The sequence below is a fragment of the Urocitellus parryii genome, chromosome 6 (genome assembly GCF_045843805.1).
Source record: "Urocitellus parryii isolate mUroPar1 chromosome 6, mUroPar1.hap1, whole genome shotgun sequence".
NCBI lineage: Eukaryota > Metazoa > Chordata > Mammalia > Rodentia > Sciuridae > Urocitellus > Urocitellus parryii.
This window is the reverse complement of record NC_135536.1, coordinates 65,203,919-65,230,193: the sequence shown is the minus strand read 5'-3', so window position 1 is coordinate 65,230,193 and position 26,275 is coordinate 65,203,919. Positions and strand designations below refer to the sequence as shown.

The 26,275-nt window shown below is 34.6% G+C and overlaps 1 protein-coding gene across 5 annotated transcripts in view; it reads left to right on the top strand.

Annotated features, from left to right (window-relative positions):
- Positions 1-26,074, top strand: part of Gphn (gephyrin) — a 602,355-nt gene extending 576,281 nt beyond the window's left edge. For all 5 annotated transcript variants that reach the window (XM_077799519.1, XM_026385121.2, XM_026385119.2 and 2 more), the window contains 5 exons: positions 5,637-5,710; positions 10,028-10,092; positions 12,916-13,019; positions 23,737-23,833; positions 25,090-26,074. In XM_077799519.1, coding sequence (XP_077655645.1) covers positions 5,637-5,710; positions 10,028-10,092; positions 12,916-13,019; positions 23,737-23,833; positions 25,090-25,223 — 474 coding nt within the window. In that variant the 3' untranslated portion in view covers positions 25,224-26,074. The remainder of the gene's footprint in view (positions 1-5,636; positions 5,711-10,027; positions 10,093-12,915; positions 13,020-23,736; positions 23,834-25,089) is intronic.
- Positions 26,075-26,275: the final 201 nt, after the last annotated feature.

The window sequence follows — 26,275 nt, the reverse complement described above, 5'->3', positions numbered from 1 at the left end:
TTTGAACCCTGGGTTTGAGGCCAACCTGGGCAAAATAGCTATTTACCATCTCTTAATAAAATCAATAAACAAATAAATAAATGCTCTAAGTTTCTTTATTATCTAGAATTTTATAAATATTCTATTTATATAAGCGTTTATTATCTCTTTAACCCAATCAGAACAGAGCACTTTTAAGATACAATATAATCTAATTTATGAATACCTCTCTGAAACAAGAAAACATCACACACTTAGTAAGATAAGTGCTCTTCTGGATTACAGACACCTAGACCCATAAGGAACATGATCACTTAAGTTCTACAATTTCAGCCACTCATAAATTAATCTGTATACTAATAAAGGGCTATTTTCTTTCCTAGAAAGCACAGAATTCTTAATTTGGGCTTGAAATGGACAATAAGAGAAATAAACAAGAAAGACTAATAAACTAGATTGTCTGTCTTCTATGAAGAATAGATTTGTATTATCCACTTACAGCTATCACCACATGCTTAGGCCATAAAACCAGATTTCCAATCACTGCTGTCACATGGGGGAATACATTCTTGGTTGCGCACAGAAACAAAAAAAGGACCAAGGCAAAATAGAGAAATTAAAAGAGTTATACTGCTCTTTTGAATTCACCCCAGGAACCAAGAAAAGTTATTTCCAAGTTCAAGCAACCCATAAAATGCACTTCTCTAAGCCAGTTGCTGTGGCCCATGGCTATAATCTCAGCAACTCCAAAGGTAAGGTAGGAAGATCACAAATTTGAGGACGGCCTGGGCAATTAAGTGAAACTCTGTCTCAAAAAGTAAAAAGGACTGGGGGTGTAGCTCAGTGGTAAAGTGCCCACGTTCAATCCCTGTTATCCCCCCCCAAAAAAAAAAACACTTATCTGGCAATGAAGTTTAATTGATTCTATCAAATAAATCAGTGGGGCATCTCAATGGAGTCTCTAAAATTGAAGTACAATTTTTAAAGATTAAACTATGTACTTCATACATATGTAAAATGAACATGTGTAACATATTTTATTTAACTTTATATTATGGAAACCATAAGATATTACAACTGATTCAAAAGGGAATTCAAAGAACACCCACACAGGTAGTCAGGAATGCTGAAATAAAGTTGCTAATAGATGCAAAACTGTTTGATACCCATGGTGTATTCAATTATATTCATCAGACAGTGTTCATTTGCATATTTCTTTGGCTAAACATTTAGTTCACTGTCATAGCTCAAGCTGCTGTAATAAAATACCATAAACTGGGTAATTTGAACAGCATATATTTATTTATTTCTCACAGTTTGTAGCATGGAAATTTGTAAATCAAGATGGCAATACAGTGGGTTCTGGTGAGGGTTCTCCTCCAGAGGTCAGATGCAGACAGCTGACTTCTCCTTATATCTTCATGTAGTAGAAAAAGAGCTAGCTAATTTTCTGGCCTCTTCTTCTAAGAGCTTTAATTCCATTTATGACGGTTCCACTCATGACCTTATTACCTCCCAAAGGCCCTACCATCACATTGGGATTAGGTTCTCAGCATATGAATTAGGAGGAGGGGGGTACATTTAGTCCATTACATTTACATCAGTTTTCTACAGATAATTGCTATAAAATAGCTCAAAGACAAACCCAGCAATGTTTTTTGTTTGTTTCAAAGTCTTTACAACTTTTCTGACACTGATATTTGTCTTTACCAGAGTTGAAAAAAAAAAAAAAGACCTTGCTCCTTCATCTATTTGTTTTTCTTCTTCTCATCTGATGCCAGGTTTCAGAATACCAAAATATTCTTCCTGCTTCAATAAGCAGACAAAAATTTAAGAACAATGGTGATCCTCAGTCTGTCTGTATCACTACATCTGATAAATGCTTTCCCTATGCCACAGGAAAATGAACCACTCCTTCCTGTTCTAAAAGATCTAAAAAGAGAATTTTTGAAAACAATAATTTTTTTTCAAGAAAAATTATATACTCCTCCCATTCATTTAGTAAGCATCTGCTTTTCAAACTCTGTGTCATAACCTAAGGCCCTGCTGGAATAACCTTTACCTGTCTCAGCAGCTACAGCTTATGCCTCTGACCTACTCATTCACTGCTTCCAGTTGGCTTTTCAGTTCTAGACACACTTTTTACTGTTTTAGAAGCCTTCATATATTATTTCCCTTACTCTAGATTTCTCTTTTGTCTACACATCACATGCCTGAATCCTTCTTATCCTTCAAGAATAGATAATATATTACCATCTCTTCTAAAATGGACTTTCCTTGTTCTCCACCCCACCCCTTATTCATTATGCTAGCACCTGCTTATATTTTTCATAACATGTAAAAAATGGCAGTTATTTTATTTGTTGTTCTACCTGATATTGTCTGTTTGCACCTAGTAAAATAGAATGACCTTTTTGTAGCAGGGATTGTGTCTGTCTTGTTTACTCTTAAATCCTCAGCATAGAATTCCTGATATTCAAAAAGCACTAAAATATGTTTGTTGAACTAATGAATGAGTGAAAGGTATGTGATATTCACTAGGGATACATTGATTTTATATATATATATATATATATAAACAATCATTCACACACACACACACACATAGAAAGGGTCCCTGGGCTCACAAACTTTGTAGTCCAATAAGGAACTATAAGCAAGAGCAGTAGAACTTACATGCACGATGTCAGAAGGGCATAGTGCTGTAAGAGCACATGAGAAATACCCAGAGATTTTTGTACCTGCTATGATAAAACAGAATATTTAGATCAAGTTCATCTATAAAAGCTGTAGAAAACTTTTTAAAGAAGAATAAAAGAAAAGGCAGTGTCTGAAGAGAACAACTAAGATAGCAAGAATTCAAGACACCAAGATCTCAGAGAAAAATGAACCACTGAGAAATCAAACTGGAATTCTTTCACCTTATTTGTTTATTCATCTATTTATTTATTTACACTGGGGTTTGAACCTAGGGGTGCTTTACCACTGAGCTACATTACCAGCCCTTTTTATTTTTATTTTTTAATTTAATCACTAAATTGCTTAGGGCTTCAAACTTGGAATCCACCTGTCTTAGGTTCCTGAATCTCTGGGATTACAGGTGTGTGCCATTGTACCTGGTCACCATATTTTCCCTCAAAGAATTTACTAATTTCCTAACCAAAGTGAGGTGGGAGGGAGGTAATGAAACAAGAAGCCAAGCATAAAAGAGTAGCTAAGAAGCTAATGAAATAAGTAGATTTTTTTTTATCAGCCTAGGAGTTCAGAACCTGCCACAAACTTTGAGACTTAAATCAGTTTAAACCCTTGAAGGGTTTTGCTCTAGAAATAAGGACATATCAGAAATAAACTAGCCTTCACAGGGACAGAAATCTACCATCAAATTATCTCAGTCCCTAATAAGATCAGTATAATTGGAGTTTACCTTAACTAACTGCCAGGATAAGTTTTGAAGAAATGTATTATGATCCAGAGCCTCTTCAGATTTTTTATACGTAATATTTGGGCTTTAGTTTTTTTAATTACCAGACATTACCAGAGAAAGAACAAAATGTCTACAAATTAAGGGAAGAAAAAAATTTCTAGAATAGCCCTAAAAATGATCCCAGTATTTATATTGTCTCACATGGACTTTAAATAAGTGTTGTATATTTACAAAAAATAACAATTTTTTATTTGGTTCTTATACATAGATTTCACTAGAAAACAAATCTGAGAAGAACCAAATGAAATTTTTATTAAAAGAATAGAAAATATGGAAAAGTACATAAAAGACATATGGGGATATGGTAAAAAGGTCTAACATGTATAATTGAAGTTCAAGGAGTGGGGAAAGAAAGAGTCATATTTAAGAGATATTAGTAGTTTTCCAAAGATGATAAAAAGACAGTAAGCCAGAGTTTCAGGGATCTCTTCTAATCTCAAACAGGATAAATGCAAAGAAACTACACCTAGGTAATCATGGAAAAATTAATGAAAACCAACAACATAGAATGTTCCAGTAGAACCTATTGTGTTCAGAAGAACAAGAAAATAACAAATGATTTAAGCATAAATGATAGAACCCACAAAATAATGAACTGGCATTCTAAATTTCAGGAAACTGCCAATATGGAATTGTATATCCAGCAAAACATTATCTTCCAAAATGAAGATGAAATAAAAAAATTTTCAAACAAAAATTGTTCAGATCTGCACTAGAATTTTTTAGGGAAAAGGATTCAGAATCTTGGAAATGCAAAAAGGATTAAGAAGCAAAATGTCTTGTGATATTTAAAATATATATAAATATATACGTAGAATATATATTGTCTGTATGTGTAGGAAATTATATAGAGTTAAAATATATAGACTTAAAATATATAAAAACACACATACATAGCTTGTAAAACATAAAAAATTTTGGCAAGTTGGTAGATACTCTAATCTACTGAGAAGAAATTCAGTTATAGATCTAGAGGTTGCATTAATTAAGAGAAATTTTAAGGACTGTAATTTTTTTTTCTTTACAAAGCCAACTGCAGGGCAATGAGTGTTACCTTTCATTCCAAAGATCAGGTTTTATCAGATCACTCTGGGTTGTCATAACCACAGGGTAGTGTAGGTTTTTGTTAGCAGAATATGTTTCACAGTTTGCTTCTGTTTTTCATTTTAATTGACTTATTTAGATTTGGTAATCTGTGAGCAAATGTCCAAGTCTCTCTTCAAGGAAAGTATATTGTTTTAAGTCCATTAAGAAGAATAGAGGAGGGTTGGGGTTGTGGCTCAGCAGTGGAGCGCTTGCCTGGCACGTGCGAGGCCCTGGGTTCGTTCAATCCTCAGTACCAGGAAAAATAAATAAAATAAAGGTATTGTGTCCGACTACAACTAAATATATATATATATATATATATATATATATATAAAGAATAATAGAGGGGCTGGGGATATAACTCAGTTGGTAGAGTGTTTGCCTTGCATGCACAAGACCCTTGGTTCAATCCCCAGCACCATAAATAAATAAAAATTTAAAAAAGAAGAATAGGGTAGGACACATAGATGTGGCTTCTCTTCCTAGGTATAACTTCATAAGATATATTTGTTAACATTCTTTCTCGGGCATAAAATTCTGTCTGAAATGAGACAATAATCTATCAAGTAAAGATATTATACTATTTTGCTATTTAGCTATTTTACTTATTATCTAGCTTCCTCTACCAGAATGTACTTTTTTGAGAGAGAGAGAGAGAGAGAGAGAGAATATGAATCTTTTTTTTTTTTTTTGTAGATGGACACAACACAATGCCTTTTTATTTTTATGTGGTGCTAAGAATTGAACCTGGGTCCTGCCCATCCTAGGCGAGCGCTCTACCACTGAGCCATAATTCCAGCCCCTAGAATGTACTTTCTATGAAGGTAGAGACATTTTCTCTTTTGTTCAAAGCTATATCCTCATGCACCTATATTGGTACCAACATTTACCAGACACTCAACAAGTATGTATTGAATGAATGAATGAACAAATAAGGAATAAAGTCATATTTTTAAGTAAATCATCTTCATTAAAATAAAAAGATGTTTCTTTACAATCTTATAAATTCATTTTATCTTCATTAAAGTGTTGAAAATCTGATATTAAAATGTTTGAAAGTAAAGTGATTGTTTTTTGATGTTTGCAGGACTATCTCAAGCAGGTGCTGGACATTGATCTTCATGCTCAGATCCATTTTGGCAGGGTTTTTATGAAACCAGGGTATGAAAATAATCTTATCTCTTGGGTTGGTTGGGATTACTCTAACTGATCAAGTTTTAATTGCATTCTTTTTACATTTTCTGTTTTAAGTTAACTGTGCTAATAAAAGAAATAAGTGCAACTCCTATTTCAAATAAGTATTCATCTTCCTTATGAATCAGTGAATTTGGTATAAACAAAGCAAAGCAGGTTTTCCTTTTTAATTCCCATGACCAGTTTATTTTTCCTCTTTTTCTTTCTCCCCAAACTACTTTATCCTCTTTTTTTTAAACAGTCTAGTATGAAACTTCTCAAATGCACATAAAAGAAGAAAGTACAATGAACCCCTCGGGGCCATGTACCCATCACCCAGCTTCAGTACCTATCAATGTTTGTCTATAATTGTTTTATTAATCCCCCCTACCCTGCCTCTTTTTTGGAGGGTGGGAGAGGGCTGGTAGATATCATGTCATTTTGGTATACATCTCAAATAATAATAACCATAGCATTCTCTTAGATAAACATAATATTTTAATAGCATCTAATATGCTTATCATATTCAAATCCCTCCCACATGTCAAGAAAAAGAATGCCTTTTTATAATTGTTCCATTTGAATCAGGGTTCAAGTAAGTTCCACTCCTTGTATTTAGTTAAGTCTCTATTAAATGAGAATATTTACTCCTCTTTGACATTTTTCTCCCTTTTGGTTATGCCACTGAATTGTTAGAGAAACTGAATCACTTGTCCTGAGAATGGATTTGGCTAATTATATCCATGGGTTGAGTTTAAAATGTTCCTGTTTTCCCATATATTCTATAGATTGAAAGTTAGATCTAAAGATTTAATTAGATTTAGATCTAATTTCTTTATTCTTCACAAGAATACTTCATAAGTGGGATTTCACATTGTTTTGGGGAGGAAAAAAAGTAACCACATACCAATATTTTCATATTTACTAAAATCTAATAATAATCTAAGGAAGGGCAGGTGGAGGGAAGTTCTGTAGTTAATTGTAAGTCTTCAAAGAATGCCAAACATTGGTATTAGTGAAACATGAATAGCCATGTCTTCAAGCGTAGTCTGCCTGCTCAGAGCCCTGCTACTCAATGAACCTTTGATTCCCTCTTCAAAGACTTTGGCATATGGGTGAGCATTTCAGCACACCTCTGTGTTGTAAAGTGCAACAGTAATGATGCATTAGTTTAGAATGATATGTTGTCAAATGCTCTAAGAGAATGGAGTAGTGGCTTCCCAGTTGTTTTCAGGGAGCTATGGGAAGCATCAATACATTCCCAAAGCCTTTTGAGTGTCAAGCCAGCCCTTCTAATATGCCCGATTTATTAGTACCTGGTTTCAATTCTAGGACAGAGATTAGGCTTTACCTCCATGATTTGGTCATTTTATATAAAGTTAAGATTATCACTAAAGCTTTTTCCACAGTTTGATAGAATTTATCATCTTAGTAGTATATTTCTGTATTGAATGTGCCCCAATGTGGCTATTGCTGACAGGGCCATTTTTTGTTCAAACTGTGGGATTTGTATCATTCTTATTAAGGATAATATTTTGTCATAAGCAAATATTGTTATGCTAGGTTTAGATAGTATTCCTTTAGATGGTATTAATTTGATTAGAAGAAAGAACACATCCCAAAAGCACATCAATGTACTTTCCATTAATCTCAAAAACTGAATTAATTTTTCCTTTCATGGCAGGAAGGAAGTTGACATAACTTGCCCTTATCTCGAGAGAATTATTTGCATAATATCTGTTATTTAAAATGCAACACCTATGGTGATAATTTTCACGCTTTTTTTCAGTTTGTATTTACTACTTGCTTCTTCAGTTCCTAATGTTTATTCTCTCTAAACTCATTACAAATACTTTGGGACCTCAGTCATTGTATAAATGTTGTTACACTCTGATTTCAAGAGATCAAAACGAACAATAAGTGTTGAATTCCAAGAAAAAAGGTTTCCAGAGTTTAAACAGAAATCTCGAAGATTAGCAGTAAGACACTTGGGTTAATAATGCATGAGAGCACAATGTTTCCTTGTAAGTAGAATCTTTTTAAAGTGAGTACCTTTAGAGAAACCACGTTACCTATTATGACCTATCTGCAAGATGCAAAATTTAAGTGGCCTTATAATTGAAATTTATTTTACGTACACTAGAAGCAAGAAGTATTTTGCATTCCTTTCTTACTCTTATTATCTGGGTGCTGGTTTGCTATAATAAAGTGATTTAAGTTTAAGTGGGCTTCCTTTAATTAGTCAGAATTTTATACTTATACTTGTCTAGAGGTAAGATGAATTTAAAGGTAATTATTACTAGTAGAAGAAAAGGAAACATAAAAAGCTCAAATACAGTTTAGCTTTGTTCTTTTTAGTGCATTCCAATATAATTACCTTTGTCATTTTAGAGACAAAGATACTCAGAAAAGCATTATTATCAACCAATCTACCAATCACTGATTTTATGGTCATCTATAGTGAGCATAGCTGTTATCAAGAATACATCTTGGAAATTATTTTCATCACACAGTAATAATCATTGCTAAGTTGCTTATCCAAAAATCTATATGACAATCTAATCTCATTTTTCTAAAACACAGCAAAGAATCAAGAAGTAAACAACAACAAAAAAAGTCTCAGAAGATCTAAATAGAGGTCACAAAGTTCATGTACTAACACTTCACAGAACATCCCACAAAGATTTATGAACCATAATGTTAAAACAACCTTGGTTCAACTCTTTTATTTCCCAACTTAGTAGCTCAGTGATTTTTTGACCAAATTGTATAATCTCTCACTTTTTTCCTCATCTATGAAATGGGATTATACTTGTCACCTCTTGGGATTATTGTGAGACTTATATAGTTGATGTTATACTTAGATATTATTTTAAAATAGTAATTTATATTATCATTCCAACAATGTGACTATTACTCCTTCTCTTTGACCTTTATTCCTGAAGCCAGCTTTAATGTTTGAAATAACAGTCTGGCATTAAGGGAAGACAGAAAAAAACGAGGGTAATAAAACAGAAATGAGAACCATAGAAACAACACTGTGAAGTTATGATTTCTAGATGAAAATAGCCCGTAGTACCATTGTGAACTACCATGACTGTATTATATTATCTGCTAAATAGATTATACTAATGATAGCTATAAATGATCAAAAATGCCAGTATCGCCACATTTTAAAAAAATTTTTCATATCTTTATTTATTTATTTTTTAATGTGGTGCTGAGAATCAAACCCAGGGCCTCGAACACACTAGGCAAGCAAGCGCTCTACCACTGAGCCACAACCCCAGCCCGGCCAGTGTCACCATATTTTTGCAGGAAGTAATAATGAATAATTCAGTTTTGAATCATCAACCTATAAAAATAAAAATAATTTGTGTGCTTAAAAGGATAAAATTTTACCCATATGGAAATTTCAGCCTTCTCTAGGGATTCTGCATTGATTAGTTTTCAGTAATATAAAGAAGATTATAGCAAAATTTTCACATAAGGATAATTAATTTTTTAAAAAATCACTGATATCAACTGCCTACTTCCTCCATGCTACTCACCCCTCATGAACTCCCTATGATAAGAGTTCGAATCAGAATATTGAGGAAGTATAATTTGATAATATTTTTAGCTTATTGTTTTAATTCTGTTCTAGCCATGGTATTTTATTTACTTAGATGTTTCAAAAGTTCCTTTGAGGGCTGGGGTTGTGGCTCAGTGGTAGAGCGCTTGCCTAGCACATGCAAGGCCCTAGGTTCAATCCTCAGCACCACATAAAAATAAATAAATAAAATAAATGTATTGTGTCAAACTACAACTAAAAAATAAATATTTTAAGAAAAAACTCATTTGATAGAAAGGAGGTTTATATATACTGGTGAATATAATTTTTAAAAGGATAAGAAATGTTCACCTTCAACAATCAGCAGTTAGACATATCAGGCTGTATTCTGATAAAAAGAATGATTGTTGTAAATATCCAGCAAAAATGGTATAGATATTGTTGACTACAACGGTGGGGAAATAGATGCTTTGGTGTTTGAAATATATTTCTATGGACTGTCAAGAAGAAAAGAATGTGAATTTCAGAAAACCAAGAAGTTTGGTTATTTGAAAACAAAAGATGCTAAAAAAATGTATTTAAATAGTACTGAAATACTTCAGAGTATATAGATTTACAAGTAAGTCAACAGAAAAGTATTTTTACATGATAAGTGATATGTATGGGTAGTCACATAACAGAAAAACTGAGCACTTAATTTACTGTCATGTTATTTAGCAATCACTAACAAGTATAAATCTTTTTTACTCTAGCCTGCCAACAACATTTGCAACTTTGGATATTGATGGTGTAAGAAAAATTATTTTTGCACTACCAGGTAAGAATCATTGAAATTATTCTCTGTTTTTTTCTGAAAAAATAACCAAAACGGTTTTGGACTTCTCATTTGACGAGTCCCCAATCAGATCACTCAAAGTGGAATCTAAAAGTCCTAGATTCAAGTCTCAGCTTTACTAACTAAAAATTGCTTACCTTCTCTGAGGCTGTTTGTGTATAAAATGAAACTAACGTCCACATCACAGGATGGTATGAAAATCTAACTAGAGAGTATCTTCCAAAGCACATTCCAGACCCTAAGATGATAATCAAGTATTAGCTATCACTAAATCTTTTCAAGGCACCTGCCTTTTACAGAACATTTGTCAAAATTAACAGTTGAATCACCTCTCACAACTATAAGCATTTTGCTTAATTCACTTGTGCAAATACTAAATTAAGAAATACAAAGCCAGGGCTGGGGTTATCACTCAGTCATAGAGCACTTGCCTAGCATGCAGGAGAAAAATAAACAAATAAAAATAAAACAGCCTCTGGCCCTTGCCAGATTTGGGGTGGTTTGGAAAGAGGAGGAAAGGGAAAGAGAGGAGGGACTACTGATACTGTGACATCTCAGCCAGATCCCTCACATTTTCAGTCTGACAACATTACCATCACCACTCTTACTCCCATGTGAGTAGAACCTCACAAGTTCAGATTGTAGAAAAAGAAAAGTGATTCAGCTTACATGCACTTTCAAAATCAATTTTTTAAGTATTTTTTTCACCATATATCTATGGCAAGAAACTCCATAGGGCCTTTAATGTTCCCTTGACTTCTCTGAAAAACCACTAGATAAAAGAAATGGATTTCTCCTCCAAGTTTCATTTTGCCTTGAAGAGACTATTTACTTTGTCTACAGAAGTCTTGACTTAATCTACACAGCATCAGTGGTAGTATAATAACGTTATTTTGGGAAACATTTTTATCATTACTAATAAAAGTGTTGATGATCTGCCAAATAAATAAATAAACCTTATCTTCAAATTGCTACTTAAATTTTCTCTGCTTAACCGGAATGAACCAAAAGAGGGCAGCAGCAACACAAATGTTTGGATTCCAGAAACAGCAAAGTTGTTCAGTTTACAAACAAGACTTTGCAAAATTTTTTTTTTTTTTTTTTTTTTTTTTTTTTTTTTTACAGGGCTGGAGATAGAACTCTGGGCCTCATGCATGCTAGGCAAGCACTCTACCACTAAGCTATACATATAGCCCCCCTGAGGATTTTCAATTTCTAAAGTATACTTCTACTTTCCTTGAGGACATATATTTAAAGATCACTAATCTTAACAATTTAAAAGTTTTGCATATTTTTTAAATATTTTTCTTTAGTTGTAGATGGACACAATGACTTTATTTTATTTATTTATTTTTATGTGGTCCTGAGATCGAACACAGTGCTTCACACGAACTAGGTACGCACTCTACCACTGAGCCATAATTCCAGCCCTAAAAGTTTTGCACATTTACTTACTTATTTTTTTAGTTGTTGGACACAATACCTTTATTTTTATGTGTTACTGAGGATCGAACCCGGTGCCTCACATGTGCAAGGCACACACTCTACTCCTGAGCCACAACCCTAGCCCCCTATTTTTTAACTTCTTAAAATTATTTAGTAACACATATTCCCTACCAAAAAAAAAATAGAAAATACAGATAAGCAAAGAAATGTTATTCATAATCCCCATCCACCCAGAAATAACCATTATTTACAACTTTTTATTCTTTTTCCTTCTAGTTCTTTTTCTTATAAAGAGCAATTACTTTCTTAACAGTAATTGTATATAAAGTAGTATTGTGGGAATTTTACAATCATTGGTGATGTATTTTTGAGGCAATTGGTAAAGTAATGTATTCTCCTTAAAAATCTGCTTTTCTAGCCATGTGTAGTGATGCATACCTATAGTCTTAGCTACTGCTAAGGCTGAGGGGAAGGATTGTAGTTTGAAGACAATTTGGGCAAGTTAGCAAGATCCTGTTTCAAATTTAAAAGGGGGTTGGAGATGTAGCTCAGTGGTGGAGTGCTTACGTAGTGTGTATGAAACGTTGGGTTCACCATCCTCTTCCCAGGTTCTGTTCTGTTGGGCAACTCATTTTTTCTTTGATATTAGTATCCCTCATCACTTTCTGCTACTTAAAAATAAGTCCTTTTTAACCAATTTTTGTAAGTAAAAGATAATTGAAGTTATGATTTTATATAATAACAGGCTAAATTGATGTCATTTTTTAAATTTAAAGTCATTTCTAGGTAGAGATGATTACAGGTAAATTTCCTTATGCTTATCTATATTTTTTAATTTTTTGGTACCAAGCTTATGTTACTACAGTAGTTTTTCATATTTAAGTCATATTTACAAAACACTGTTAGTATAGTAATTTTAAAATCTTAAAGGTTTATTTTAACTGCTTTAAATTTACCAAGATTAAGGGGCTGCCGCTCAATAGTAGAGCATGTGCTTCACATACACAAAGTCTTGGGTTCAATCCCCAGCACAAAAAAAAAAAAAGAATTATCAAGATTAGTAAGTAGTAATGGCCTTCAATTCATGGCTTTCAGGAAAGTAGAAATAAGTAGTGTCAAAGAGCTTCTGGGTATCAGAATTCTTCATTTTACTGGAAGACCCAAATGTTTATACCTTCCATGACATTTGGTTGACTATACCTTTATTTGGTCATCCTGTTGGGTTCTAAGTGTTTCAGAAGAGGAAGTCAGTGGTTAGTCACTTGTCATATTCAGTGATGACTAAAGATATAGTAAGATGTCATTATTTGGCAAAATTTTATGGTAGGTACTATAAATAACTGTTTGGTTGACTTTCAGGGAATCCTGTATCAGCCGTGGTCACCTGTAATCTCTTTGTTGTGCCTGCACTGAGAAAGATGCAAGGCATCTTGGATCCTCGGCCAACCATCATCAAAGCCAGGGTAATGTCTTCTAATGATCAGAAACCAACATGGAAGTCTGATGACCAGTTAAGAATAGGGTTTTCTAACTGCTCAGAATAAGCATCTAGGATTTTATAGTAATCTTGTAGGCAAATGTAATATTCACCCCTTCAAGTTAGAAAATGGAGAAGAAAGGGTTGCATTTATTACCCTCCTACATGGCTTCTGAAGTGAATTATTTTCTTCAGCTAGACGTCCATAAAGGGAGTCCAGAGAGAAAGACTTAAAACTTTTGAGTGGATACTTAAGAACAAGACAAGCAATACAATACAGCTAACACAGCCCTAACACTAGACCTGTATGGAATGAGAGATAAGAATTCTTTTTCTAATATAAACCACAGAGAATGGCAGTTAATCTACTTTTTCAGTGATGTCATTGATAAATTTCAAACAGTTCAGAAAAAAAAAATCAAAGAGGGGCTGGGGTTGTAGCTCAGTGGTAGAGCACTTGCCTAGCATATGTGAGGCACTGGGTTCAATCCTCAGCACCACATAAAAATAAATAAATAGGCCAGGCACAGTGGTGCACTCTTGTGATCCCAGCAATTTGGGAGGCTGAGGCAGAAGGATTGTGAGTTCAGAACCAGCCTCAGCAAAAGCGAAGCACTAAGCAACTCAGTGAGACCCTGTCTCTAAATAAAATATGAAATAGGGCTGGTGATGTGGCTCAGTGGTCAAGTGCTCCTGAGTTCAATACCTGGTAAATAAATAAATAAGTAGGTATTTTGTCCAGCAAAACCTAAAAATGTCTTTAAATTAAAAAAAAAATAAAAAACAATCATAAAACTAAAAAGAGATCCTAGTGCTTCAAGAGGAAAAGGTGATGATATTGTTTAGAAAAGGACTATTAAAACTGAGGAAGTATAGTACAAGTTACTTGGAAATTAGAGTCTTTCTCCAGCAACACCACTCAATTTAACTTACTACTCAACTAATTGTACACTTTCTACATTACTGATGAACAACTTTCTTAGCAATTTAAACTATAGTTCCAAAACATTACTTTTCAAGAGTTCTGAAATAACTGGGTATACTGGTGCACACCAAGGTGCTGTAATCCCAGAAACTTGGGAGGCTGAGCTAGGAGGATTGCAAGTTCAAGACCAGCCTCAGCAACTTAAGAGACCCTAAAGCAACTCAGCAAGACCCTGTTTCAAAATTAACATTTGATTAAAAAAGGGTTAGGGATGTGACTCAGTGGTAAATTGCCCCTGGGTTAAATGTCCAGTACCCCCAAAAAATTTTGAAATAACTTCAGATATGACAGAGTGTTATGATTAGCTGAAAGAACATAAAGCATATAAGAGGAAGAGGAAATAAAATATTACTCTAATAATACATAGGACAAAACACTAAGAAAATTTAGGCTTTAGATATTCTTATAATTGACTTTCTAAATACTGAGATTTTGTGGACAGATAGATAGAAAAATCTCTTTTCCTTAAAATTTCATTAAAGAATCAGCTGGATTTTTTTATAATCATGTGAAGTATTGGTCTTATTTGAAATTAAGCAGCAGAAGAAAAAAAGCCATCATTGAACAAAAAGTATTCCAATCAAGTCAAAAAGACAGAGTCCTAAAGCTTAGATTTAGACATCCAAACTGGTAATAATGAATTCACTATTTTCATATTTGCAACACTAAGAAAATAAGAAAAAATCTATATTGATATAAGAAAGAGAGAAAAGCAGCTTAAGATGGCTTCTCTTTGACTCTGCAAAACTCTTTTGAATCCTTTCATTTATTTCTTATTTTAACCTCCACCATCTCCTCCTTAAAGCCTACATATGGCAGCCATTCATTCTGACAGCAATGATGAGTTTGTGTTCTATAATCAAACTGATGCTTGATATATTGTTCACATGATGCACATTTCCTGTCAATTCAGGGAACTGAGAACTGGTTCAAGAATTAGATGCAATGGAGCCTGCTGGCCATAGTCACAGCAACAAAAAGCTGACTAACTCACTGCATTATTTTCAAAATGTCAGCACAGAAAAAGTCATTCTTTTATATCAAAGCATTAAGAAGAACAACAGTTTAAAATAAATATTCCCCTTATGGTTTGGAATTGAAATACTTCTGATTTTCACTCCATTGTAAGAAACAGAATCCTAGAAATTTATCAAATAGAATTATTGACCCAATCCTTCCACACAAGGACATCCTATCATGTGTTTCCTTAATATCCCATCAAAGTACCCTATACTGCCCTTGTTCTCAACATTTTCCCCACTAAAAATGTACCTGAAGTAGCTCCCATTAGTATTAACAACTCACCTCAGGCAGTGATTGAGAAATTAAAAAGGGGAAAATACCTTCATCTCCCACGGGGCTGGTCAGTCTGGGGAGAGTATGAGTATGTTGGATATCCACCAGACTTCTGATGTGTCCACCTTTTCATTTCATTGAGCGTTGCTGAACCGCACACTATAAGAACTTGATGGTTGCTCCTGAGTGTGTTATAAGCAGTGAAATACAGAGCATTTCAACAAATGTTCCTATTTTTTGAAAACTGCTGAGGTATTTGCATTTGTAGAGGGAAATATGGTTGTTTATTGTGGTAAGATCAATGATTGATCATTAAAAGATATTATGAAATGCCTGTTACATGAGAATATTATGGCCTGTAGATTTAAAAAAATAAATATTTAAAACAACAGAACTTCACATTACTTAGAAGCAATGTACTTTAACTTATTAGGAAATGAGAACTATAACTAGGCTATGGAAACTTTGGAAACAGGAACTTGAAACTGATCCGTACCAGCAAATGCAAGGATTTTGAAGCTTCTTGACAAGTTTTAGATAAATGATTTACAAGGAAAATATGCTCAAAGCCCTCTCAGGTAGAATAATGGAAATAGCACCTCATAACTTATATAGCACTCATCAAAAAAGTTAGTGTGATAAAGCTCATTTAACCATTCTTTGGAAGCTTCAACCAAACCCCAGCTAAGGTGAGGACTCCGGCAACACCCAGTGTCACCTTTGTCATCCTGGGCCTCTATCTCAAATAGAATCCACTTTAGATACCTATTTTCTCACAAACTCTCTCCTCCACACTGTGCAGCTCTTAGTACCAACTGTTCCCCTGAATCCCCTGGTACATTCAGCTCCCCATTGTTACCATCAAACCTTCCAGACACCATTCTCCACAGACTTTCAGATCTGGAAATTGCTTACATCTTCCTCTTTACCTTGTCTCCGACCGTTAGATGCTTTACCTCCATTATACCTTTATTTCTGCTTCAGCAACTCACATGCTCACCCTTTTCATATTCTGAATGGCTCCATCTCAAAAATTGACGGTTTTGGTAGACCATTTAGGAATAATAGCAAATTACTTAGCAGTAGATGGAAAATCTAGCATAAATATTCACTCCTACAACTCTTCCCCTTTTCCCTCAGTCTGTAAACCCCTCTGGCTCACAGCTTTCTTTATCCAGCCCAAATCCTGGGATGTGTGATACAACACCCCACACAACATTTTCTAAAACACTCAACCTTTTATTTATTTTTTTTTTTTTTGCCTCTTCTTCTTTCTATAACTCACTCTAAGAATTGACAAACTTGGTTCAATTCTCCCCTCTTTTATTTATTTATTTATTCTAATCAGTTACATGTGACAGCAGAATGCTCTTCAATTCATTGTACACAAATGGAGCACAGTTTTTCACTTCTCTGGTTGTATACAAAGTAGGGTCACATGATTTGTGCAATCATACATGTACCTAGGGTAATGATATCCATCTCATTCCACCATCTTTCCTATCCCCATGTCCCCTCCCCTGCACTCCCCACCTTTGGCCAATCCAGAGTTCCTCCATTCGTCCCATACCCTCCCCACATTATGGATTAGCATCCACTTATCAGAGAAAACATTCAGCCTTTGGATTTTGGCGATTGGCTTACTTGGCTTAGCATGATATTCTCTAACTCCAGCCATTTACCTGCAAGTGCCATAATTTCATTCTTCTTTAAGGCTGAGTAATATTCCATTGTGTATATATACCACATTTTATTTATCCATTCATCTGTTGACAAACAGCTAGGTTGGTTCCATAGCTTGGCTATTAAGAATTGAGCTGCTATAAAGATTAATGTGGGGTAAAGATTTGCTCTCATTATGTAGGCTCTCTATTTACCTCACTGACTATTTCTTTTGCTGAGAAGAAACTTCTTAGTTTGAGTCCATCTCATTTATTGATTCTTGATTTTAATTCTTTAGCCAAAGGACTCTTATTAAGGAAGTTGGGGCCTAATCGCACAAGACAGAGATTAAGATCTACTTTTTCTTCAATTAGACTCAGGGTCTCTGGTTTTATTCCTAGGTCCTTGATCCATTTTGAGTTGAGTTTTGTGCATCGTGAGAGATAGGGTTTTAATTTCATTTTGTTACATATGGATTTCCAGTTTTCCCAGCACCATTTGTTAAAGAGGCTATCTTTTCTCCAATGCATGTTCTTAGCACCTTGGTTTAATATAAGATAGTTGCAGTTTTGTGGGTTAGTCTCTGTGTCCTCTGTTCTGTACCATTGGTCTACCAGTCTGTTTTGGTGCCAGTACCATGCTGTTTTTGTTACTATTGCTCTGTAGTATAGTTTAAGGTCTGGTATAGTGATGCCACCTGCTTCACTCTTCCTGCTAAGGATTGCTTTAGCTATTCTGGGTCTCTTATTTTTCCAGAATAGCTAAAGCTATCCTTAGCAGGAATTAGTTTCATGATTGCTTTTTCTATTTCTATGAGGAATGTCATTGAGATTCTGATCAGAATTGCATTAAATCCATATAGTGCTTTTGGTAGTGTGGTCATTTGGGAATATTAATTTTACCTATCCCAGTAGGCCCTAATCTCCTTCATGTGGGATTAGGTCCCAACTTAATAAGACTCCTTTGGCACAAAAATTACAATCAAGAATCAATAAATGGGATGGACTCAAACTAAAAAGTTTCTTCTCAGCAAAAGAAACAATCTGTGAGGTGAATAGAGAGCCTACATCTTGGGAGCAAATCTTTTTCTTTTTAAAGAGAGAGAGAGAGAAATTTTAATATTTATTTTTTAGCTTTTGGCAGATACAACGTCTTTGTTTGTATGTGGTGTTGAGGATTGAACCCAGGCCGCATGCCCATGCCAGGCGAGTGCGCTACCACTTGAGCCACATCCCCAGCCCGGGAGCAAATCTTTACCCCTCACACATCAGATAGAGCACTATTCTCTATGGTATATAAAGAATTAAAAAGCTAAGCACCAAAAAGACAAATAACCCAATCAATAAATGGGCCAAGCAACTTAACAGACACTTCTAAGAAGAGGATACAATCAATCAACAAATATATGAAAAAATGTTCATCATCACTAGCAATTACTACTCTAAGATACCATCTCACTACAATCAGAATGACAGCTATTATGAATACAAAGAACAATAAGTGTTGGCAAGGATGTGGGGGAAAAGGTACATTCACATGCTGCTGGTGGGACTACAAATTGGTGCAGTCAATCTGGAAAGCAGTATGGAGATTTCTTGGAAAATTGGGAAGGGAACCACTATTTGACCCAGCTATCCTTCTCCTCGGTCTATATCTAAAAGACTTAAAAACCACATACTACAGGGACACAGCCACATCATGTTTACAGTAGCACAATTCACAATAGCTAAACTATGGAACCAACCTAGATGCCCTTCAGTGGATGAATGAATAAAAAAAATGTGGCCTATATAAACAATGGAATATTACTCAGCAATAAAAGAGAATAAAATCATGCATTTGCAGGTAAATAAATGGAGTTAGAGAAGCTAATGTTAAGTGAAGTTAGCCAATCCCAAAAACTCAATGTCAAATCTTTTCTCTAATATAAAGAGGCTGATTCATAGTGGGATAGGGAGGTAGAGCATGGGAGGAATAGAGGACCTCTAGATAGGACAGAGGGGTGGGAGGGGAAGAGATGGGGCATGGGGTTAGAAATGATGGCGGAATGTGATGGACATTATTATCCAAAGTACATGTATGAAGAGATGAATTGGTGTGAATGTGCTTTGTATACAACCATAGATATGTAAAATTGTGCTCTATATGTGTAGTAAGAATTGTAATGCATTCCACTGTCATATATAAATAAAAAATAATTTTAAAAAAGATTAATGCAGCTGCATCCTGTAGTATGCTGATTTTAAGTCCTTTGGGTATATACGGAGGAGTATGATAACTGGGTAAAATGGTGGTTTCCAAGTTTTCTGAGGAATCTCCATACTGCTTTCCAGATTGGCTACACCAGTTTGCAGTCCCAGCAGTAGTGTATGAGTGTGCCTTTTCCCCCACAATTTCACCAACAGATATTATTGTTTGTATTCTTGATAACTGACATTCTGACTGGCAGTTGTCTCTTCTTTGCTCTTCATTTTTATTTCCAAGGCACTAAGCACTAAAAAGAGCATACAGCTCTTTGAATTACCACTTCCAACTTATAGTTTAGCAGCAGAAGATAAAATTCACCTTACCTGTTCTTTTATACAAATGGATCAACTTCTTTCATTCCCTACTGCAGTCTTTGAAATCTTCACCATTCTCCTCAAGCCTCTCTCCCATCCACACACCCCCTGAATTTCATAGTCAAATAATCCTGGGTTTGAATGATAGCCTAGCATTAACTAATATTATAACTTTGGACATATTTAATGATTTGTAATCTTAACTGCTCTTAAATCCTTTTTATGTCTAATTCAAATTAAAATCTATCTCCAATTAAAATCTATCAGTGCTTGCCATGATACCAGGGTTAAATCCGTATTCCTCAAAAGGGCATAGGACCTTCATCTGAAGGCCCCAGTTTTCTTCTCAAGTTTCATCTTCTTCCCATCCTCACTCTGACCATAACAAGGTATTTGCAGCTTCTAGAAAGAAAATTAGGTTCCCTGTCTGTGTGATTCTTCTCTTTCCCAGTAAGTTCTCTCTTGACCACCATCATTCCTTTCTTAGCTTGGTGAATTCCTTACTCTCAAGACTCAGTCATCACATCCCCTGTAAAGCTTTTCTTAAAGTCACTTTGAGGTCACTTTTCTACAAGATGAGCAGGACAAAGAGGAAAAACAGAATATTCTCCCTTTTGTTAATTAAAAAATTTTATTTTTAGAGCACTTTAGGTTCATAGCAGAATTGAGTGAAAAAAATAAAAAGATTTGCCCACTAACAACATCTGGCACAAGAGTGGTACATTTTTGTTAGAATTGACAAATCTGCATTGACATATTGTGATCACCCATACTTTACATTCATGTTTATTCTTGGTGTTGTATATTCTATAGGTTTTGATAAATGTATAATGACATGTAATCCATCATTATGATATCATACAGAATAGTTTCTCTGTCCTAAAGGTCCTATGTGCTCTGCCTACTTGTCCTTCCTTTTCTCAACCCCTGTCAATCATTGATCTTTTTTTTTTCCAGAATAACATATAGCTGGAATCATGCAATATGTCACCTTTTAGGATTAACTTGACTTAATAATGTGCATTTAAGTTTCCTCCATGTCTTTTCATGGAGTAGTAGCTTATTTCTTCTTAGTACTGAACGATATCATCATTTGGATGTACACAGTTTATCCATTAACCTACTGAAGGACACCTTGGTTACTTCCAAGCTTTGGCAATTTTGAATGAAGCCTCCATGTGCAGACTTTTGTGTAGACTTAAGTTTTTCACATCATTTGGGTAGATACCAATGAATATGGTTATTGGATTTATGCAAAAGTATATTTATTTTATAAAAAAACTACCAGTCTTCCAAAGTGGCTATACCATTTTACATTTCCATGAGCAGTGAATGAGAGTCCCTGTTGCTTCACATCCTTGTGAGGATTTGATAAGTGTTTTAGATTTGGGGCATTATGATAGGTGTATGTTCATATAGTTCATGCATTGTTGTTTTTAATGTGTAATTTCATAATGACATTAAGTTGAACATCTTTTCATATCCCTACTTCCCATCTATAGATCTTCTTTGGTGAGGTGTCTACTCATGTCTTTTGTCCATTTTTGAATTTGTATTATTCATTTTCTTATAATTGTGTTTCAATGGTTCTTTATATATTTTGAATAATTATCTTTTATCAGATGTTAGCTTATGTTAAAATTTTTCTCTCAGTCTATGGCTAGTCTTCTCATTTCCTAGACTTTTTTTTAAAACTAATTCTTTCCCTTAGACATTTACATGTAGACCACACCATATAATACTACTTATAGCAAATAATATTATTTTTCTTTTAAATAATTATTGTGTACCAGGCACATATTTTTAAAAAAACAAAAACACTCTTGGTCCACATCCTTCTGCCCACTTATTGGGGGCATTGTGGAGGTGAAGGGTACTGAACCCAGAGGCACTTTACCACTAAACTACATCCCCAGGCTTTTTTTTTTTTTTTTTTAAGACAGAGGCTCACCAAGTTCCTTAGGGCCTCATTAAGTTGCTGAGATTGGCCTCAAACTTTCAGTCCTCCTACCTTCCTGAGCCTCTGGAATTACAGGCATGCACCATTACATCCAGCCTTTTGCCCACTTTTTAATGAATAAAGGAAGTCATTGGAAAAGGAATCTCAACCATTTTCACCAGTCCTCATGGGTATTAGGCAAGTTGTTCTACCACTGCTATACACCCCAGCCTTCAAAGGCCTATTTTATTCACTAGTGTTTCAGCAAGGCTTTCATTTCTTCCCCCAATAATAGCACTATATGGTTCATAGTGATATTGTGGGAATGAGCACCAAAGAATGTGTCTATGTTTACAAAGTGTTCATCATTCTTTAAAGCATTGAAACTCAGTAAAAAGTGCTTTCTTAAACTAAGCAGTGTAATAGACCAGAACAGTGTTAATACAAAAAAAAAGAAAAAAAATGGTTAATAAACTTCTGCATTTCAATAAAGTACCTTCCCCCCCCCAAAAAAAAAAACCCAGTCAGTTTCATTTCTGACTACAAAAGGAATAACTGTTTGTGTGCTTTTGTTTTTGTATGTTTTCAGTACTGGGAATTGAACTCAGGGACATTCTAGTACTGAACTACATCCCCAGCCCTTTTTTGTTTTTATTTTGAGACAGGGTCCCCCAAAGTTGACCAAGATGGCCTCAAACTTATAATCCTCCAGTTTCAGCCTCCTGAGCAGCTGAGTTTAAAGACACATGCCATCATGCCCAGCTAGAAACAGCTGTTTGTAAAGAGTCTATGAAAAAATAATTTTTTCATTCACTTCAATTTTATATATTTGACTTTTGTTTCTTAAATTTACATAAATATCTTCCTCTAAAAATAAATTTTAAGAGTTAGATTAAGACTGAAAAATAATATGTATATATACTGTGATTCTTCTCCTTTCTAGGAAGTTCTCTCTGACCACCATAATTCCTTTCTTGGTGAATTCCTAGCTTGGTGAATTCCTTACTCTTAAGATTCAGTCATCACATATATTACTGGAAAATAATATAACTGTTTCCCAATTCAGTTATTTAAAAAATAGGATCATAATGCTTGAAGACAGTTTAGCCATTTGTAGTACAATTGCATTTTGAAGATAAATAAACAGGTATAGAAAAGCAAAATAGCCTGTTAACACAGAAGACTGGTTAGCAGTAGAGCTCAAAGAACCTAGATGTCTGTTATCATCCTAGTCCAGTGTCCATCCACAGTATCACCATGAACCAAATAATGCTATTACTAGTTTGGGGAAACAAAAACCTTTCTGAAACACTAGCAAATAAAATATCTATGTGAAGACCAGAGATGTAGTGCACTGGTAGAGTACTTGCCTAGTATCAATGAGGCCTGGCGTTTGATAACCACCACTATCAAAAAAAAAAAAAAAAAAAAGATCCACATGAGTAGCTCTTGTAGTTTAGTACTAGGGAACACACAGATTGAGAGAAGCATAAAATGACTTAGGAATAATGACAGTTTACCCTATCAGTAAATATAAATGCAAATAATCAAGTCAAAGAGTGAGAAAAGGAAAAGCACCTTTTATGTTGAAAATAGTTATATATGGGGCTGGGGATGTGGCTCAAGCGGTGGCGCGCTCGCCTGGCATGCGTGCGACCCGGGTTCGATCCTCAGCACCACATACAAACAAAGATGTTGTGTCCGCCGAGAACTAAAAAATAAATATTAAAAAAAATTCTCTCTTTCTCTCTCTCTCTCTCTCTCTCTCTCACTCTCTCTTTAAAAAAAAATAGTTATATATTTCAACTTTGGGATTGGGGTAGCTAAAGAGTACCTAGTGCATATTAGGTCCTCAGTAAATATTTACTGGATAGTTGGATAGATGGATGGATGAATGGATACTAAATTTGTTCATTTAGGTCTACCTCCTTTACTGTCACTATAACTACTTCTGTTTACCAATTCATAGGAAGGAGTTTCTGTCCTCACAACCCATAAAAACAGACTGCAGAATTAGACTTTATCTTTTTCATCTCTCCCTACTAAAAAACTAGTTTCTTAGTGTTTTCTTTCCATCAGAGCAACTAAACCCCTAGACTGACTGCCCAAACTGAAAACATGAAGTGGAATTGATAAAAAGAGCAGAATGCCAAGGATATCTTCCATGTCAATTGTATTTTCAGTATGACCTCCATTACCCTGTAGTTTTGAGAAATTATGAGGTAACCAAGTTTGCTTTCTTTTTCTCTTTATTCTATAGTTATCATGTGATGTAAAACTAGATCCTCGCCCAGAATATCATCGTTGTATATTGACTTGGCATCACCAAGAACCACTGCCTTGGGCACAGAGTACAGGTTAGTCATTCAGATCTGCAGGTACCCTTGTATACTCATTCTGTTAAAACACAAATTTATATAAAATCTTCATTGGTTATACCTAATTTTAAAATTATTATGCACTTTTTTTCTTTTTGAAAGGTTAGATGAGCTAAATCATTCCTAAACAGAATGACAGGACAAGAAGAATTAATAAAAATGTAGTTATTTCACTGAGCCATATTTTCTGAATACTTGAAATATAAATCTAGAATTACAGAAGATTTTGTTCTGTTTGTTCAAGCAATATTCTAAGCATAATTTTGGTTGTAGGAAAAGGAGGGCACCCTGAAGTGTGAGATGAAAACCTAACTTATAATATGATCTTTGTAGACTATACTATTTTCTAAATATTATGGTAAATTTTAAGGTAGAAAGATCAATGCTGATAATTCAGAATTTTATAGTTACCTGCCCTAGGCTTTCAACATTTGTCCCCAGCTTCTCTAGGCATACTTTGCCTAAATTTGATGCAACTCCACAAAAATTGTATTACCCTTTAAACAAAGGACCTATGAAGTGCCAACATCAGCAAAACACATGGGCTTTGCTGTCAGAGAAAGTTGCTTTCTAATTGGTCAGTTAGCGTGACCTAAACTGGTTACCTAAGGCTCTTAAATCTTGTGAAAGTCAAATAAGATAGTTAAGTAAAATGCCTAGTACCTAGTCTGACATTTAGTAAAGAAATGGTAGCTGCTACTGTTATTATCCTTATTGTTTTGGTAGGTTTTAAAAGCCTGTATTTGGGCTGGGGTTGTGGCTCAGTGATAGAGCACCTGCCTAGCATGCATGAGACAGTGGGTTCGATCCTCAGCATCACATAAAAATAAATAAATAAAATAAAGGTATTGTGTCCATCTGCAAAATATAAATATATATATATATGTGTGTGTGTGTGTGTGTGTGTGTGTGTGTATATGTATATATATGCCTTTATTTTAAATATAACATTTTGATCTGAATTGGGAAAAATCTGTGGCATTTTGCATAATGCTATAAAATCCTCATTTTTATTCTTTTAAATAGAAATTTATAATGTCTAATTTTGAAGTTCTAGAGATAAGGTATAGGTTATAGGCCAACTGAAAAAGTACTAGGAAGATTAATCATCTCTTTCCCTCTTGTGGCCCTGCATTTTAGTTTGCCAGTTTTAAATTAAAAAAAAATGTCTGCAAGGGCTTCAAGTATATACACTGTGATGCCTATGTTGCTGTAATGAGAGTATTTCATTCCAGGTAATCAGATGAGCAGCCGTCTGATGAGCATGCGCAGTGCCAATGGATTGTTGATGCTACCTCCAAAGACAGAGCAGTATGTGGAGCTCCACAAGGGCGAGGTGGTGGATGTCATGGTCATTGGACGGCTATGATGATCACCAGCAGGAGAAAGCTTTGATGCATGTCCACATATCATTGACTGTATCCTGTAATATGCATCGGCACAGCTAGTTTTCTGATTTGGATAAAAGTTGATCTGTATAGTCAACATCTTGAACTATATTTCAAATGAATTTAAATACCTTTTAAAAGAAAAAAAAACACCTAAGAATAAATCTTAACAGACAACTCTATTCTGATTATATCAAAGCAAATTTTTTCCTTTCTTGCAAATTGCTTTGTGTGTTCAATGCTAGGTCTGATAGCGATAGCTTTTAGTAGACAGCGGTAGGTGCCTGCAGAACTTGTGTTTTTCTCATCTTTAAAATACAACTACTTATACTCTTAAATCAAGGCTGTCTGCTTATTTATACTAGCTTAGACAACACTTGGATTTCCCTTCTTAGTATGCTTCATAACCGCTTTACAGAGAGCTTTTGCTTGTTCTTTATCATGTATCTCGTGTTTATGTGCACTGTGCCAAAAGAAGAGTAACTGGGTGGAGGCCCTGCCCTGCCTCAAGAACCATCCTCTGCAGAGCATCGGGGAAGATTCTTACCCTAGTAGCCTCGTGGCACAGTACTCTTGGGCAGTAACTGGATACCTTTTATTTGAACAAACAAACTGGGGGAGAAAATGCTTCCTTAAGTGCTGACAGCCTTTTTAACCAATACATTTAAAATTGTACAGAACAACAACAACAAAAAATCAAAGACTGATCTTGTACAGATATTAGTGTTACCAGCATTCACATGGAAATCAAGAGCAAAGACAAAATAATGTTAAACAACTCTGTACCATAACATTTTCTGTAATGATACTAAAACTTAATGAATAAAAAAAATCCTTGATCATTATTTAAAAATTTATTGTGTTGGCCTTTTTATTAAAAAAAGATTGATTGACATGCCATTCTGTTGGGGTTCTGCCTGTATAAAAGGAACAGTTAAGATGGCCTACCAAGGTTCAATGGCATGAGGGAAATTTAGAATGTGGATAATAAAACTCTGTATCTTACTACAGTGTTTGGAGAAAAAAAACATCA